The 16,888-nt window shown below is 45.5% G+C and overlaps 1 protein-coding gene across 5 annotated transcripts; it reads left to right on the top strand.

Moving 5' to 3' along the window:
• The first annotated feature begins 8 nt into the window (after positions 1-8).
• On the top strand, positions 9-14,597 carry kif18a (kinesin family member 18A). 5 transcript variants are annotated; one of them, XM_084682944.1, is made up of 18 exons: positions 9-95; positions 632-980; positions 1,147-1,304; positions 1,534-1,638; positions 1,847-1,957; positions 2,098-2,295; positions 3,938-4,114; positions 4,262-4,336; positions 4,576-4,685; positions 5,707-5,869; positions 6,252-6,416; positions 7,270-7,391; positions 7,477-7,727; positions 8,246-8,305; positions 12,141-12,513; positions 12,971-13,063; positions 13,158-13,255; positions 14,188-14,597. In XM_084682944.1, the coding sequence occupies exons 2-18, from the start codon at positions 665-667 to the stop codon at positions 14,322-14,324; spliced, it is 2,712 nt and encodes a 903-aa protein (XP_084539070.1). In that variant the 5' UTR covers positions 9-95; positions 632-664; the 3' UTR covers positions 14,325-14,597. The 5 variants fall into 5 exon arrangements, with proteins under 5 accessions (XP_084539070.1, XP_084539069.1, XP_084539067.1 ...); XM_084682943.1 differs by having other exon boundaries at positions 71-185; XM_084682941.1 differs by having other exon boundaries at positions 90-157; positions 13,161-13,255.
• The last annotated feature ends 2,291 nt before the right edge of the window (positions 14,598-16,888 follow it).

Genomic DNA, 16,888 nt, shown 5'->3' with positions numbered 1-16,888 from the left:
TCTGCAGACGGAAGTCTCTCGGCCAATCAGAGTTTCTGTAAGGACGGAGGCTAGGCGCTTGTTTTTGAAAATCTTGGCGCTGGGTCGTGGTTGAGGTATCTTTAGCTAATGTACACGTTATGATGTCAATGGCCACTGGTCTTTTATGTTCATCAATGTAAACAATTTGTGAATATTAGCGGAGAGTAAGCAGTCAATATATGTGTTATTTAAGACGTGATGTTATTTGTAGTGAATTGTGCATGTAAAGTGCAGATCAGATTGTTTTTTCTTGCGCCTGCCTTGTCGAGCTGACTAGGCTAGGCTAGCTAACTAGTGGTACATCACCGCTAAATCATTATCTAGCTATCGGAATCAAAGCAAGCAATCAAGCTTCTTGTGCAGTTCTGTAGTTTGCTCTGTGTAAGCTTTGTTTCTTTATGCTATGCATGCTTAAGATCGCATTTTGTTTTCCTAGCTAACTACAAAATTGCATGCTGTGTAATCAGCTGTCATCTATGGATACGCTGGCTAGCTAAGTTAGCTATTTGCTGTTGTGTCATAGCCATTTAGCTAGGCTGATAGTAATAGCTAGTACCAGCCATTTACCCGTTTACTTTCTCCGTTTGAACTTGTTTGTATTATTTCTCAGAAAAACGTTTGGTCGTTTCCAATCAAGACCACGATGACCAGCGACGTGTGCAGCCACGTCAAAGTGGTTGTACGTGTGAGACCATTTAATGACAAAGAGCAGAGTGAGAACTCCAGGAAGGTTGTCCAGGTTGTGGACAACCACATGCTCATCTTTGATCCCAAGGAGCAGGGAATCCCATCTTTTGGGGCACAGAGACTGCGAAACAGAGATCTTAACAAGAAGGCCAGCAAGGACCTGAAGTTTGTCTTTGATAATGTTTTTGGGGAAGATTCTACGCAACTGGACATTTTCGAGAACACCACCAAGGGTGTGCTGGACGGAGTGTTAAATGGTTTCAATTGCACAGGTAAGCTACTGTTTTAACCCAAGCTGGCAAAACATAAACATAGGTGTTCAGTGTTTGGGGATTCCAATGTGATATTATTTAGATTTAGTCATTTATCTATCACTTACTTACCATCTTAGTATTTAAGTTATTAAGTAATTGGGCTCATAAAATTGTGAAATTGCAGTGTTTGCATATGGTGCAACTGGAGCAGGCAAGACACACACCATGCTTGGCTGCGGTGGTGACCCAGGTGTAATGTATCGTACCATGAATGAACTCTTCAGACGCATGGACGAGGTCAAGGACGAGAAAGTGTTTGAAATCGCTTTCTCATATCTTGAGGTGAGTTTTTTTTTTTTTTTTTGGTGAGTCCCAACTGATGAAATTAATCAAATAATTTCAGTGTTGTCTTACTAGAGAGAGGGTCATGTTGAGTTCATGTTGTTACAATGTAGCGCGGACGGATCAGGGCATACTGTACAATGTCTAAGTTTGAGGTACTTGCTGGAAGTAAACCAAGACAAAGCATGTTGATGCTTCTCTTGGGGATGGTGGTATTGTGGTTTTACAGGTATATAATGAGCAGATCCGGGATCTCCTGGCGAACGTGGGTCCCTTGGCTGTGAGAGAAGACAGCTCCAAAGGAGTAGTGGTCCATGGCCTCACACTGCACCAGGTGGGGAGACACCAGGGTTTGAAATGCATTTAGAATTTACCTTTGTTTGAATTTCTTTATGTATATATATATATATATATATTACATTTAAATCTGTGTTTATCTCAGTGAGTGACAAACAGAAGTGAAATAACTTGATGCACAAATGTACAGTAGGAGTTTTTGTTTTTGATATTATTTAATTATTAATGTATGTGTTTTTCTTCAGCCCAAGTCTGCTGAGCACATTCTGGAGGCGTTGGATTTTGGTAACCGCAACAGGACTCAACACCCCACCGAGATGAACGCCACCTCTTCGCGGTCCCACGCTGTGTTCCAGGTAGGCGTGAGCTCTGCAGGTCTAAATAAGCCAAATTGTCTCTCCTTTATGCTGTATCTCCTCTTCTGCGTCTCACCACCTATATCTCTCCTCTTGTATCAGTCCACTGCAGTGTGTATGATTGAGTTTTTCCTTGGTAGATCTACTTGAGACAGCAGGATAAGTCAGCCAGCCTCAACCCCAACGTGCGCGTCGCCAAGATGAGCCTAATCGACCTGGCGGGCTCCGAGAGGGCAAGCGCCACCAACGCCAGGGGGGCGAGGCAGAGGGAGGGTGCCAACATCAACCGCTCCCTCCTCGCCCTCGGCAACGTCATCAACGCCCTAGCCAACCCCAAGGTAGAACCACATATAAAACAAAATCTCACAAGTAATGATTATTAATTGCAATGATAATTAATGTTAATTGTCTTTAGATCTTACTTGTGGGCAGCTAGTATCAATATTTTTTTAGTATTAGTATTTAACGGATCATATTGAAAGTGTGTGTCAGCCTCACTGCTGAGACAGCATGTATTCCTATGTAGATGGCCCAGTAAAGACATGTTGCATAGTTGCTTTCCCGTCTGTTTAGTCTGACACTTACGTTTTTAATTTTACAAAGCGAGCTGTCCAAATGGGATTTTAAATGTTTAGGCTACGTGAACTCTCTGGCTTTCAACTGAGTATAGCCTGAAGGATGACCGTGTTTGATGGTGCTGCATTGTTCCTCACTGTCAAAGCCCCACTGCCAGCTGCTTTTTTACTGTGGGTGTTTTATTCTTTTGTTAAATGTTTGATTTGATCTGCATTTCATTTATTTTCCCATGAAGTGTGTTTTAATTCATAATCTTGAGGCATTGACTTAATTTATTCTGCTTTTTGTTTAGTCTTTAGTGTTATTCTTTTTTAATGTTGTCTTGGTTTTAGAGCCAATAACTTTTTTTAGAACAGATTGCAGTTTACATCGTACATCATACAGCGGCTGACAACTTCCTCAAGCCAACGTTTGGGTTTGAGACAAGCAGCAGCATTTCTGTGTAACTGAAGGATCCTTGTCTTGGCTCAGGCTGCGGGGAGGGTAGCGGAGAGCAGAGCACAGTGTTTGGGTATTATTTCATTCCAGTTGCATACATTAACCTGTCACCGAGTCGTCTCATTTTACTGCTGTCCCAGGGAGGCCACAAGCAGGCACTTACATTTAGGAAATGCTGCACAAACGTGCCACTGCTGTAGCGAAACGTGATCACTCATTCACCTCACACCCCCCCACACACACACACACACACACACCCTTCTTGCCTCTCGGGGGTAAGGGGACAGGCATACCTAGCCAGGTATGGCCTAGTTCCGTTTTGTCCTGAACACTGAGCGAAGCAGTTGTTCCACAGTCCAGTCCTCCCATCCGTCCCTCCTGCTCCTTCATTTCCTCTCCAGTCCGTTTCCTCTTCCTGTCTGCCTGGCTTCAGCCTCGGCCTACTCTATAAATCCTGTTCTGAGGAAAGAGGTGCTGTGCTTAATTGGGACCACCGCCTTTTATCTGCTCCAGCTATATTCCACCTGTCAGTGTCTCCAAGGGCCTGATGGAAATATAATGTTTCTGAATCCAGATGTGGGACCCTCAACCTGGGAAAACAGCTGGGCTGCTCCAGGTCCTTTGTTTCCTTTCCCATCACCATATTTTTGCAAGTCAACTTCTGTCATTGAAATTCATTATATTGTGAGTGACACTCCTGAACAGCTGTAATTTACCCAGGATGCATCTGTGCTGTTAGTGTGAGTCTGCAAGCTGGGGTCACGCAGCACCCCAAGCATGTGAGATCTAACGGGAAATATAACATTGGAGGATTTGTTTTTGTATTGTGGGAGCAACAGGCTGGTCTTGGCCTGGTAAAGCTTGTCTGTCTGCCTAGTGGACCCGGACGGCCCACGCTGTCTTGGTTCAAGCTGGATTTTCAGTGGTTGACTTATCGAACTTTTGTTTTGTTTTGACTTCTTCCAGAATAAGAACACTCACATCCCGTACCGGGACAGCAAGCTGACCCGCCTGTTGAAAGACTCGCTGGGGGGGAACTGTAGGACCGTCATGATCGCCAATGTTAGCCCCTCTTCCAAGTCCTACGACGACACCCACAACACGTTAAAGTACGCCAACCGGGCCAAAGAGATCAAGTCCTCGGTTAGTACCCTTTCCTGTTCATCTCTTGAATGTCTGAATGACTTTAGAAAATATTATTATTTGCTAGTTTGATTATTTCGAATGCACCAATGTTCTATCTTTTATTGTAACTGTTCTTGTTGTGCTTGTCATCCATCCTGGTATCAGCTGAAGAGTAATGTAGTGAGCCTGGACAGTCACATCAGCCAGTACGCTGTGATATGTGAGAGGCAGCGGCAGGAGGTAAATAAAGACCATGCACCCATAGCTCCATTCTACTTCCTAATGAAGAAGAAAAAAAACATTGAGCCTTCCTTAAATATCTGATTAGCTTCTTTTTTTTTTTTTTTTTTCTGTTTTTAATGCCCGAGACCTGGCCACTGTCTGTGTTTTTTAGTCCATTGTATTATTAGTTTCCTTTCTATCTCTTTCTGTCTATTTTATATGTTAAATATGTCTACACATTTTGTTTGGCCTTCCAGATAATCTTGTTAAAGAACAAGATAAAGGAGTATGAGGAGAGGAAGATGCATCCCCTGGCGCCAGGCGTTTCCAATCCCGTCCCCAGTCAGAAACTTGCAGAGATGAAGAAGTAAGGCTGGGTGGCTGGTGGTGTTGGCCTGAGGCTGGGTGGCACAGGCTGCTACAGTTACAGAAAGGCCGGAAGTAACTCGCTTAAGATACTGAAACATTGTAACCTAGAGCTTTGGGGTCTTTGTCCTTTCACACCATTCTTTATTTTTATTATTGAAATCCATAATTTAAAACGACGAGCAGAAAGTACAATGCCCAGTGGATGAGGAGTTTATGCATTTTTGATGGGGGCAGCTGTGAGCCAAGGTTTGTTTAATATAAACATACACATTTATACATTATATAAATCTAGATGCCCCAGATAGCAGAATACCTCTTCCACTATCCTCTCTGCAGAGGCGTCTGTAAAAAAGGAGAGAGATAGAACGGGAGGAGGAGGTGGTGGTTCTGGTTGGAGGAGGAGTGGAAGGGGGGGAAAGCTGAATGAGTCTCACTCCCACGCATTTCATTCACCGGCATCAGAATTCACAACTCGCACAATGAGAGGCTCTGAAGAGAGGCCGCACGCTTCTCACACTATTAAAAATTCAGCAGTCTGGCAAGGCCACGGCGGCTTGTACGTCACTGGGGTTACATTGGAGAGTGCAGTCACATCTCAGCGACAAGCTGCTAGCTCCCCCTCCTCCTCTCTCCCTCTCTTCTCCTCGCATCTCTCCCTCTCGCTCTCCCCTCCCTCCTCGCTCTTGTCCTAGCTCTCCCCTCTCCTCTTGTCTGCTCCTGGCCTTCCCTTTTCCTCTACCCTCCCTCCTGTCTAACTGCACATGTATTGACACGCATCTCTCCCTCTCTCCCTGGTTGAAGCATCATTCATACCTGTTGAATGGACAACTTTTAGAATGGTATTGGGGAAAGAGGGAGAGAAAGAAAAATGGCTGACATTAATACAATAACCTTTTCCCTGTCGTTGAATAAAGTGTTTTCTGTTCATCCCTTTTTCATGCTTTGATTCTACAGCAACCACCTGTGTTTTGTCAGACAACCTTTTAAAAAAAGACATCTGTCCTCCTCCTCCCCTCCAGGATGTCAGATTCTCTCCACAGCGTGTTCTCCAGCCAGGCCCAGATCAGACGTGAGCAGCTGCTTCTGGAACGCCAGCTGAAGGATAACAAGCTACGGCAGCATTTCAGCGAAGAGACCAACCTGCAGGTTCAGCTCTTCTGCGCCAAGGACAAGACCGACAAGGTGTGTTCTCAGAGGCTGCGTGTGGCGCGGAGCGCCCGAGGCTACTAGCCTTACTGTGATACTGTGCAGAGATCAACCCAGCATCTCCCTCTACTAATTTGCTCACCACACACCCAACACTTCTTTAAACCGGAATGTTGTCAGTTTCCCAAAGTTTTCACTCAAGCTCAGGCCCTCAGTCCTAGCAAAAAGACTGCCCTTGTTCCAGTTCTACCTGAGCACCTCCCCCTTTAAACCCCATTGAGAAGTTTCAGCAATGTTTCTTTGATGACAACAGGTGCCCAGCCTTGACCAGAGCCTCCCTCCCGTCCACGGTCAGCAGTGACAGAGTTGTTTGTCCTTATTGTTATTTTGACTTTTTTTTCCGTTTCTATTTGTCCAGGCCACCTGTAAGCACGAGCGGCGCCTGGCCTCCCTGCTGACTCAGCAGCAGCACCTGTGCCAGCGGCTCGGGGACACGGAGATGCGCTTCCTGGAAAACGACGGCTGGCTTCACCGCCTTGAGAACGAGATGAAGCTGCTGGGAGAAGAGGCACAAGCCCCAGAGGTGAGGAGGCCCGGGGAGGTGGGGAGGTGGGGAGGTCGAGGGAGGTGGGGAGGCCCGGGGAGATGGGGAGGCCGAGGGAGGTGGGGAGGTGAGGGGTGAGGAGGCCGGGGGAGGTGGTGCCCCAGAGCGGAGGGCGGGAACTGGGGTTGAGGGGGGAGGAAGGGGGTCTGGTGAGACAGTGAAACAGGAAGCAGAGAGGGAGTAGGGGGAGGTAGATGGATGACAGAGAGACAAAGTTCAAAGCAACAGAGAAGGATACCCAACTGATGTACTGTAGTTAGCAGCAGCAAACCAAGCTAGCTGCTCGGCTACTGGTCACCTAGAGGGATATATCCAAGGCTGTCTTTGAGTGGGTGGTTAGTGCCAAACCTAGAATGAGTTGGCCCTGTGTAGTTCTGCTGGCTGGTTTGTTATTGAATGTCCGCTGCTGTGTCCAGTGGTGTTGTAATACCTATTGTTTTGCTCCCAGCTGTTCGGCCAGTAATGAGAGGCGTGCTCGTTCCTATTTCTCCTGCTCGCTCTCTCTCTCTCGTGGAGCTCTGAGGAGAATAAATCAATGATCTTTACTTATCCCTCTGCTCAGCCAGTTACCTACTACCATGTCAGTTTATTTCTTTTTCTTTTCTTTTTTTTCCAAGCATTCCCCTTAGTCTTCCAGGAAGTGGACCAGAACAGTGACGCACCGGATGGTCAAATGTTCTCTCTGCTTCTTGACTTTCTCACGCCTGAGCTCTTACCCGGAAGATGACTTCTCAGAGGAAGCCTGGCGCTAAATAAGTCACTACCTACCGTCTCACCCCACCCTCTCTCTTTCTCTTCCGTCCCTGCTCCACCTGTCCCCTCTTCCTCTCAGCCTCTCCAGAAAGAGCTGCACAGCCACAGGCTTCAGTTGCAGGTGGAGGACCTGAAGCAGCACATTGAGCAGATGACCCACCTGATTGGCCTGCAAGACCAGGAGAACAAGCACACCAGGAAGTAAGGAGCGTCATCTGCCCTCCTTCTCCCATCAGATCAGGACATAAGTTTCAGAGACATTGATGTTGCTGTGTTCTCTCCCTAGGTTGTTGACCGTCTTGCTACCAGCCTATAGTAGACACTACGGCACCCTGAAGGGGGCGGGGCTTCTAACGACCAGTGATGACGCTGAGAACCAGCAATTGGAGCACCTGGTGCTGAGGGAGAGGGGCGTGGTCTGGGCTGACCAGGAGAAGACGGAGCAGCAGAGAGGGGCGGAGTCACTTGCCGAGGGTTCCAGGCTGGCGTCCATCTTGACGTTTTCTCACCTCGCCGGCCATCTGAACAGCCCCTGTAGTGAGTCACCACAACTGTCTCTCTCTCTTATATACATCCCTCCTCTCGCTCTGATGACATCCCGCCTGTGGGGCTGACAACATGGCAGGACCCTGGTGCCGGCAAGCCTTCCTCGATGGCTATGATGCTGTCCATCAGCTGGGGCACCCTGCACCTGTCCTCCTGTCACACCACAGGCCTCGCTCTCATTGCCTGTCCTCCTGTCTCCCTCTCCTCCTGTGCCTGGAGCTGAGTAATGCACCGTCATTCGACCTCTCAGTCCTCTCTCCCCCTCTCATCCACCCCCTCCCCCCAACCCTCCAGTACTACAAACACAATACAATCCACTACCCATTACTAATGGGTCTCATTGTATTTGTGGGGGGGGGGGGGGGGTGTCTCGGTAAGATGGCCTTGGGATTATGCTGTATGCATCCCTTGAGCTCCAGTTGATCTGAAGTGTGCATTATGATAAGAAAAAGGACTGTGTGTGTGCGTGTGTGATGTGCAGTGTGTAACTCTGTGTGTCTGTCTACCAGGTGCTGACAGCCACAAAAGGAGAGTGTCCCTTCGTCTCCTAGCCTCTCCATCATGTAAAGGTAAACGTGTCTGTCCTGTCCCCCTGCAGGCCTTCCCTCCCTGCTCCCCTACAGCCTCTGGCTGGCTGGCTGGCTTCTTTCCTTCTCTCACCCCTTCCTAAAATAGTTAGATAAATTATTTTATTGGACCGTTTTAGTCTTTTTAAGTGACAATTTAATGCTTGGGTGTGTGGTGGAAATGTATTAGAATTTATTTGTGGCTCTCTGACATCTTGTAAGTGAAGTGATAATAAAAATGACCTTTTCCTGCATAATCATAGTTTACAGAAAAGAACGTGCGGAGGGGATCTGGGGTGCCAAATAATTCTGCAGTGAAATGAATTTGATTTACCGCCATGCAGCTCAGTAGACTTCCTGTTCTGGTGCAGTTCATGAAATGAAATAACACTGAAAGTGCCTTCAGAGGAAGGGAGCATACCAGGTGGGGGTTGTAACCATTAGGGACACAGATCAGCTATGTTGAAATATGGACATCCAAATTGGTGGTAATGATATTTTCTGCAGAACAGGTGGTCGACGTGTAATTGTAACGCATCGTGGGAAATGTTTCGATTTAAGGAAAAACACAACGACCACAGCTCAGGGACAGGAAATGGAGTGAAGAGAAAATGGCAGTTATTGGTTGTTGTTTCTCCACCCCCACCACCATCATTATAAATCAACTTCAATGAATGTTTTTCATGAGACTGAAGGTGCGAGTGTGTTCCCTGCAACGTTGGCTTGTTGTCTGTAGCATTAGATGAGCTCCTGCCCTGAGCCGCAGTGCTCCCGTCTGTTGGGGGGGGAGAGGTTATCATACGTGTGACCTTTCCACATGTCTCGACACCCTGGCAGTAACCAGTATACAGCCTGTTATCACCTTTTAGCACAGCCTGGACTGCTCTCGCTCTTTCTCTCTTTTTTTACTCTCCATCTCTTTTCCCGATTCTCTCTCTCCCAGTCTCCCCTCTCCTATTTTGCCTCTCTCTTCTCTGTTGCTCTCTCTTGCTGTCGCTCTCACACAGCTCTGACCTCTTTTGTCTTTCCCTTCATCTCTCACTTCCTCCCCTGCTTATATCCTTCTACCTCCTTCTCCTTTGTCTCTCCTACATTCTCTCTTCCTTCCGGACTCCTCTGTGTCTCTCGCCTCCTCCCCTTTCCACTCCTTCGTTCCCTCCATCTATGGCGTGTACCCCCTCCCCTCCTGCTCTCTATGTTGTACTCAGTCAATCTGGAATCCAACCCTCCGCCCAGCCTCCTCCCAACCCTCTCCAGCTTCATTCATGAAAATGCTAATCCACCACAAGGCAGGGAGGGAGGGAGAGAGAGACAGAGAGAGAGAGAGACAGAGAGAGTGGTTGAAGTACAGGGAGGGAGAGAGAGAGAGTGGTTAAGGGAGGGAGGGAAAGAGGGAGGGAAAGAGGGAGGGAGGGACTGTGTGTCTGCAGGAAGAGAGGGAGGGAGAGAGAGTGTCTGCAGGGACAGAGCAAGCCAGTGTACACCCCTGCCTGTCCTCTCAGTGGTACAGGCAGCAGGCAGCAGCCAGGCGACCCTAATTCAACGCTCTCCACCAGAAATAGCACCTCATGCATGTATTAATCCCCTGCAATCCAAAAATATGTGATTGAAGGAACTTGGCCCCCATTTATCCACAGGGCCAGAAACCCCCTCCCTGCCGTCAGATAGCAGTGCCATTTATCTCTGCCCCATTCTCCTGTCTGTCTGAGCCCTGACGCAAATTTGCTAAATATTGCATTCTGCAATTTGCGTTAATATATAGGTCTATTAATCATACTGTGTGGGCTGTGTGCGTACTGTCCTCTCACACCGTATGCGACTCTCCTCTGTTTAAGAATTCGATTTGACAAATTGAAAATATGCTCTTCCTCCTTTTAGTTTTGTCTTTAGATTTTCATCAGTTTTTCTATTTTAGCTTTTATTTATTTTTTCCTATGAACGGTTAAAAGACACTGGCCTTTTTCACTGTTTTTTTTTTTTAATGATTACTATTCCCAGAGGGTCGTCTGTTTTTATGACAAAGATGATTGGAGCGGTTGAAAGCAAGCGAAAGGTGGGCAGGTGGGTCTCAGCCCTCTGCTCCACTCCTCTGTCCAGACGTGGTGAAGTAGCAGCCCTTCACTTGGAGAGCTCCATGTGTCAGCTGGCTCCACGGGACTGGAGCGGGGCGGGCAGCTCTGTTTGGCGTCAGCATGTGAGCGATGCAGCTGCTGTGGGTCTCGCTGCAACAAGTGAGCCCGCGTCATGCCACTGTGCAACGTGCCTCCCCGACTCCAGCTCAGCTTTCCTCACCCCAGACACACGCTTCCACACAGAGCCAGGGCCCTGCAACACCTGAGCACCTGCAGACCATTGCAACCAACAGCCTCTGGTCTGGTTTGATGTCAGCTCCAGTGGATTATATTTTTAGACTTAATCTCAGTAGGATTATGGGGGCCTGTGGCGTTCGGTTTTACAACACCATGCCCTTTAAAACGCAGTCCTCTCTGTGTGTAGGGCCAGGGTAAAGCATCTGTTCTGTAGTGAACGAGTGATGAGGATGATGATGATGAATATTTAATGATTAGCCTTTGGAAGAGTTGTTTTTGAGTTGTTTGTTCAGTTAGAGATCAGGCCTGTGTGATTAGTCATACGCTGGTTTGTTTTTGTTCAGTAGCTTTCTCGGTCTTCGACATAAGTAAGGGTATGTAGCCCTGGCTGTTTGAGTCACGGCGTGTGACGTGGTCATCCTCCCAGTTCTCTATCCGACAGGTTGTAGAGCCGGTGAGTCATCCTACTGTGTTAGAGCTGCTCATCTGTGCTATAAACACCCAAATGACAGTTTGGTATCAAACTACGTCTCTGGTAGTTACATTTAAGTGTTTTAACAGCTTGTGTTGTCGTTGTCCATAGTAATTGTCTAATCTCGTGTGTGTGTGTGTGCGTGTGTGTGCGTGTGTGTGCGTGTGTGTGCGTGTGTGTGTGTGTGTTATTTTTATGAAATTATTCTCAATCTGGAACTTCTTTTCTTCTGTCTTTCTCTTGATTCCATTCTGAATTTCCGTTTTGCAAGTTATCATCTTTCTACCTCTGCATGTCCCTGTCTCAGTAGCATGAGTCAGGGCCAGTGAAACTTAATTTGTGAGCATAAACGTGTCCCTTAGTGTCCTACACCTCTGATTTGTGTCTGCTGTGAGTTAAAGGTCACCAGCGTCACATTCTCGAGACGCGTCTGTTTTATACCCGCTGACGATAGATTACAACACGTATTACTGGCAATCACCAGTTATCCACCCTCTTTAGCCTGTGTGTGTGGTTTCTTGTGTGGTATGCTGTCTTTCGAGTACTGCCACCCAAGGATCTAAACATTTAATTCAATAAAGTATAATTTATGGTGCTCCGACACAGGGTCAAGCAATGGATGATATTGCTATGGAAACCTGGTGCCTTAAGTTGGTGAATGTCCTGATGTTATAGCAGCATCCTCCATGTTTCAGTTGCACTATGGATGTGTGTAGACACAGCGTCTGAGAATATTGCTTTTGGAGAATTGATATCGAAGGTTTGCACGTCAACACCATTCATGACTGATCTTCAGTTAGAACAAAGGGCTTTGACTCACTCGGCTTTACAAGTTCACAGGCTTTAAATATGTTTTAATTATATAGACTACTACAAATTTGTGTTCATAAAAAACATAAAGGCCCTTTTGAGCTTATGTTAATTATGAGAAGGAAAACCAGGCAGAATTCAACAATAGACTAAACACCAGTATATTTGTATAATGTGATATTAGTCCTTTTAATATTTGGGTTTGGTTACCAATGTTGCGAACTATTGTGTTCTCCACGCCCAATAGGAGAGCAGACAAGCCAGGGCCAACCTGAGAAGAAGCCAACCAGAAGGAAGCTAGCTGTGTCTCCTCCTACCAATCCAAACTCCAATGTTGGCTACTCGCAGCCGCACAGCCCCATGGTCCTACAGGAAGTACTGAAACAGGAAGAAATGTATCCACTCCAGTACACACCAGAGCCAATTCAGAACACTCCCTCCTCTCTCCTGCTTCTTCGCCCATCTGACACCAATGACCCCAACATGACCTTCGACATCACAGACTGTGATGACCCTGCTAACACCACAGGCAGACAGACAGAGTCCACATCGTCCCTCCCCACTGGTTCCATCCATTTACAACCTTCCAGGTTGAATGACTCCATCCAACCCACAAAAAGGTGCAGTGATTATGTCATTAATAGTTGCAAACCCCCACAGATTCTTATGTCTCAAGGTGTAGATCTTCTTCCACTTATTCAGAACTGAGAAAGTCAACAGCACTCTTGGAGATTGAGGGCCTTTTTTGACTGTCGGCAGAATTCAAGTCTTCTACTATGACTACATTAACATTTCTCCTGTTCAGATGGGGTAAAAAAAAAACATTTCAAGCAGCAAGTTTTGATCCGGTTTCAGAATTCCTCTAGATTTTCCTGTTTTAAGCCTCTTCCATCTCAAGGAACCATGTCCAGTTCTTACATTACACGGTTGCTTTTTCAGCTGTTACATCTTTGGCATGGCACTGAGCACACTAGAGGCCTGTCAACATGCTTTTGTGTGGGTCTGTTGAGGATTCAATTAGATATTTAGGTAAATTAACCAATTACTTATTTTGTGTGTCCAATATGTGCCCCCCAGGCTGGCTATACCTTCCCTGTTTGACCTGAGCCGTAATAACAAGCCTCGCTACACGGCCATGACATCTGCCGCGCAGGGCAAACGCAAATACTGGTACGATTCTCGCGCTCGGCCCATTACTTATTTATCCGTGATGTATATCTATTTACTTTTTTTCTCTCTCTCTCCCTCGCTTTTTCTTCTTCAGTAGTATGAAAGTGGCTGCAGACCACACAGCACCAAAGCGCATCAAGCAGGAGCCTGCCTCCTTGGCCAGCCGGCCTCTACGAGTGCGGCGCATGCCTGGTGAGTTCACCACTTAACAACACGCCTTAGAAAACTGATTATAAGGGTCAAAAGGAATTTAAAGTAATGACAGAACAGGATTATCTTCAGGATGAACCGTAAATACAGCATCCCTCTTTTTATTCCATTCTCTTCTCGCTGACCCCCAGTACAAGGCTTGTTTGGGTTAAATGTTTTTCCAAGCCTGACACGAGTCAACGACACAAGATGTCCTGTACTCTAAGCTCCTCGTATTGAGTTCATTGATTAGTTGGCCCATGTTGACATGGGATGGTGAAGTGGCCTTGGTTTGCTGTGATGCTTCGGTCAGCCAGAGGAAAGGCATCTATGTTGCCCAACTGAGGGGCTAAAAAAATCTTAACATTTCCCCCTTAAATACGTTTCTGTTTTTTGGAATCTTCTTAGCCTCACTGACCTTGTGCTACACAGGATGTTGACTATTACACATCTCTCAGCTGCAGCCTAACGTAGGTCAGGACTAGACAGGACCAGGGGCCTGCTATGGCCTGTGTTTACGCATTGATTCCGTTTCTAAACCACTCACCAATTCCTTGGTTGTGTGAAAACCTTCAGATTTTCTCCCCACAGTTATTTCCCATACCTTTTTATACTAATTTAGGCTTCACAGATGTAGGTTTTTGTTTGTTTGTTTTTTATAATAATAATAATAAATAAATGTTCTTTGAAACATGTACATAAAATATAACTTCAGAGAGAACTCCCTATAGAGGCATGTTGAAAATAAATGGGAAAAAAACATGTTCGGCAGATACTGATGAATCTCATACAATTAAGTCCTTTCTAACAGTGCAGGAGCCACATCCTTAACCCCCACTCATCGGTTGTCCTTGTCCTGAATGTTAATTAGTTTCAGTCTCAGTCTATCTTTAATAACGGTCCTTCTTATTTCCTGTTGGCCTCACTGTCCTTAGGATCAGAAGAAAACGAGCCTCGGAGAGTGGTCAGAAGCGTGTCGGAGGGGAACCTCAACTTCTTGGAGGTCAGGAAGCCCAAATCTCTCTTCTACAAGACATCGCAACAGCTCAAGAAAGTGGCCAAGAGGTTGTAAAAAAAAAAAAAGGAATGCTATGGCATAAAATGGATCCCTGTGTAAATACTGGGCAGAGGAGATGGAATAAGTCCTATGGATTTGATGTTTGATTTGCTACATGGAAATTTTACTTGTATATGTCCTTTTTGCCATTTAAATTGTTTTTAGACATTCAATAGTTGCAACTTTTTTTGTACAGATCCTCAAAAATAGCTGTTAATGGCTTACAATTGTTGACCATTGCATCGTAATGCTGTTTTGACTGTGAATAAATGTAGTTGATGAAATTCATATTAGTTTAGTACTTTTGTTTTGTTGATATTCAAATTCTTGCCTACCTTCATATTCTTGAAAAAATTATAATAAAATATACACTGTGGCCAAAAGTATGTGGACACCTGACCATGACACCTAAAATACGCTATTGAACATTCCCAATTCTACAACCATCACGCATTAATATGGATCCCTCTACCCCCCCCCCCCCCATAACAGCTGCCACTCTTGTTGAAAGCTGTCCTCAAGATTTTGGGGCATATGCGTTTATTTCCGCCCATTCAGCTAAAAGAGCATTTGTGAGTTCAGGCACTGATGTTGGATGGGAAGGCCTGGCTTGCGATCGCCGTTCCAATGCATCCCAAAGGTCTTTAATGGGAATGAGGTCTGGGCCCTCACCAAATGCACATGATTAGTCATGTGCGGTCTTGAATTTGAACATGAAGAAGGCCAGAAAGTTTGTTTTTAATTAAATGAATTGTGTCAAAATAAGTTAAACCATGTTTACCAAGAAAAAAAAACAAGGCTGGTAATGAGAGCTCGGTAGAACCCCCCCCTCTCCCACCCCCCTCCAGCCGTGAGTAACTGCATTCATATGCAGTCTACGAGCCGTAACAATGTTGTACATGCAATCTGATCCCCACCCCCTTTCTCTGTTGTGGCTGTGTTCATCTCCAGGCCTCTGTGAGAGAGAGATGGGGGGATCAAAGACATGCAATATGTCTGGAAAGAACTAGACTCGTCACTTTGAATTCAGTCTTGCAACTTTCAGTGGCATAGCATTCAAGGTGAGCTTTATTTTTAACCAGAAGCTCAATGCATATATCAACACTCTACTGCGCAAGCACTGACACACTCGCTCTCATTCACAAGAATGTCTTCATTGTGGCTTTTTTTCTTTTTCTTCTATTTTTTTTTTTTTTAGAAAGGCAGGTCTTGACTAAAGTTTATTAACCTCCTCTTAGCCAATGGGGTGAATGCTGCGTTTTACCCACTGACCAATGATACGGATCTAGAGGTTGGAGGTAGATGTTGCTTAGCAACTGCAGGTAGAATCTCGGATCATGTCGGAGTCATTGTCTTATCTCGCCACCCGGAGCAACATCACATGCTATGTGTTGTGATTTAAGGAGAGATTTAAAAAAACTTGAGAAAATGCGTCAAGAATTTGAAGGTGTTGGTTCTATTTCTGTGCAGTTACAGTGTATATATACTTTGTTGATTGTTCTGTGTGGCATTGGCCCTTTAAGACAATCCATTTGTAAACTGTTGTCAATGATTTGTATAGGCCGACATAAAGCAATATACTACATATTGAAATTGTTGTTTTGAAAGCAATGGGTAACATTGGTTTCATAAACAGAGAACTGTAGTTTCAATTCATCTGAATGAATAGGCTTTTTTTTTTACCAATTATTTTGAAAATGTCTGTCATGGATCAAGTCATTATTATGGTACATGTGATTACATCCTTAACTCCCCTGCTACCTGCTTCTGTATAACAAGAGTCACAGATCACAATCACACTTATGTTAGCCAACACGCGTCCTGCTGAGTTGATAATTTATTTCATGATCAGACTTGATAAGACACATCTACAGGGTACAGTATTGACCCTTATTTTTCACACCCAATTATTCATAAACTGTACCGTAAAGAACATTGCATGTTACCTACACAATGTATGCTACATGGTGCATGTCAACATACACGGCACACATGACACCAATGTATAGTGGACACAGCATGGAGGAAAACATCCAACAGGAACAAACAAAACGTGTGTATACCAGGCACAGTGAAATCTCAAGAGTTGTGGATTGAAACATGACAGTGTACATTCTGAACAGTGTGACAGTGGACCACTGTGGGAGAGCAAAGTGAACGCTTCAGATGTTCTTCTCTCCAGGAAGGTTTCTGTTGTGGGCCATGGGCAGGAGACAGAGACAGACTGTAGATGCTAAAAGACAAATTGCAGCTCCTGGTTTCCATGACAGGTACTGAGGAGAGCATGTCTTGACTCCCACACACCAGCATAAACAAACGTACAGTACAACCCTCTCTCCTACAGTGTTGCTTACTACCCAGCAACTCAACACACCTCTGATCCCTTTGTTTTCAGTCAGTTGAAAATTATTTGCAAGACTTGTTTTTTAGAAATCTGTGTTCTGCTCATTTTTATTGTTTAACCATTTTACTGTAGTCCATAACTTAATCTTAACTTTTGTATGTAAATTCCCCCAAAATGGTGCAGATCTTTTAAGTCCATGCTTGTCCAGTGCAATGCCACAAACTACTTTGGTGGC

Source organism: Hypomesus nipponensis, chromosome 19 (genome assembly GCF_054491055.1).
Source record: "Hypomesus nipponensis isolate SF chromosome 19, ASM5449105v1, whole genome shotgun sequence".
NCBI lineage: Eukaryota > Metazoa > Chordata > Actinopteri > Osmeriformes > Osmeridae > Hypomesus > Hypomesus nipponensis.
This window is presented reverse-complemented; position numbering and strand designations above follow the sequence as displayed.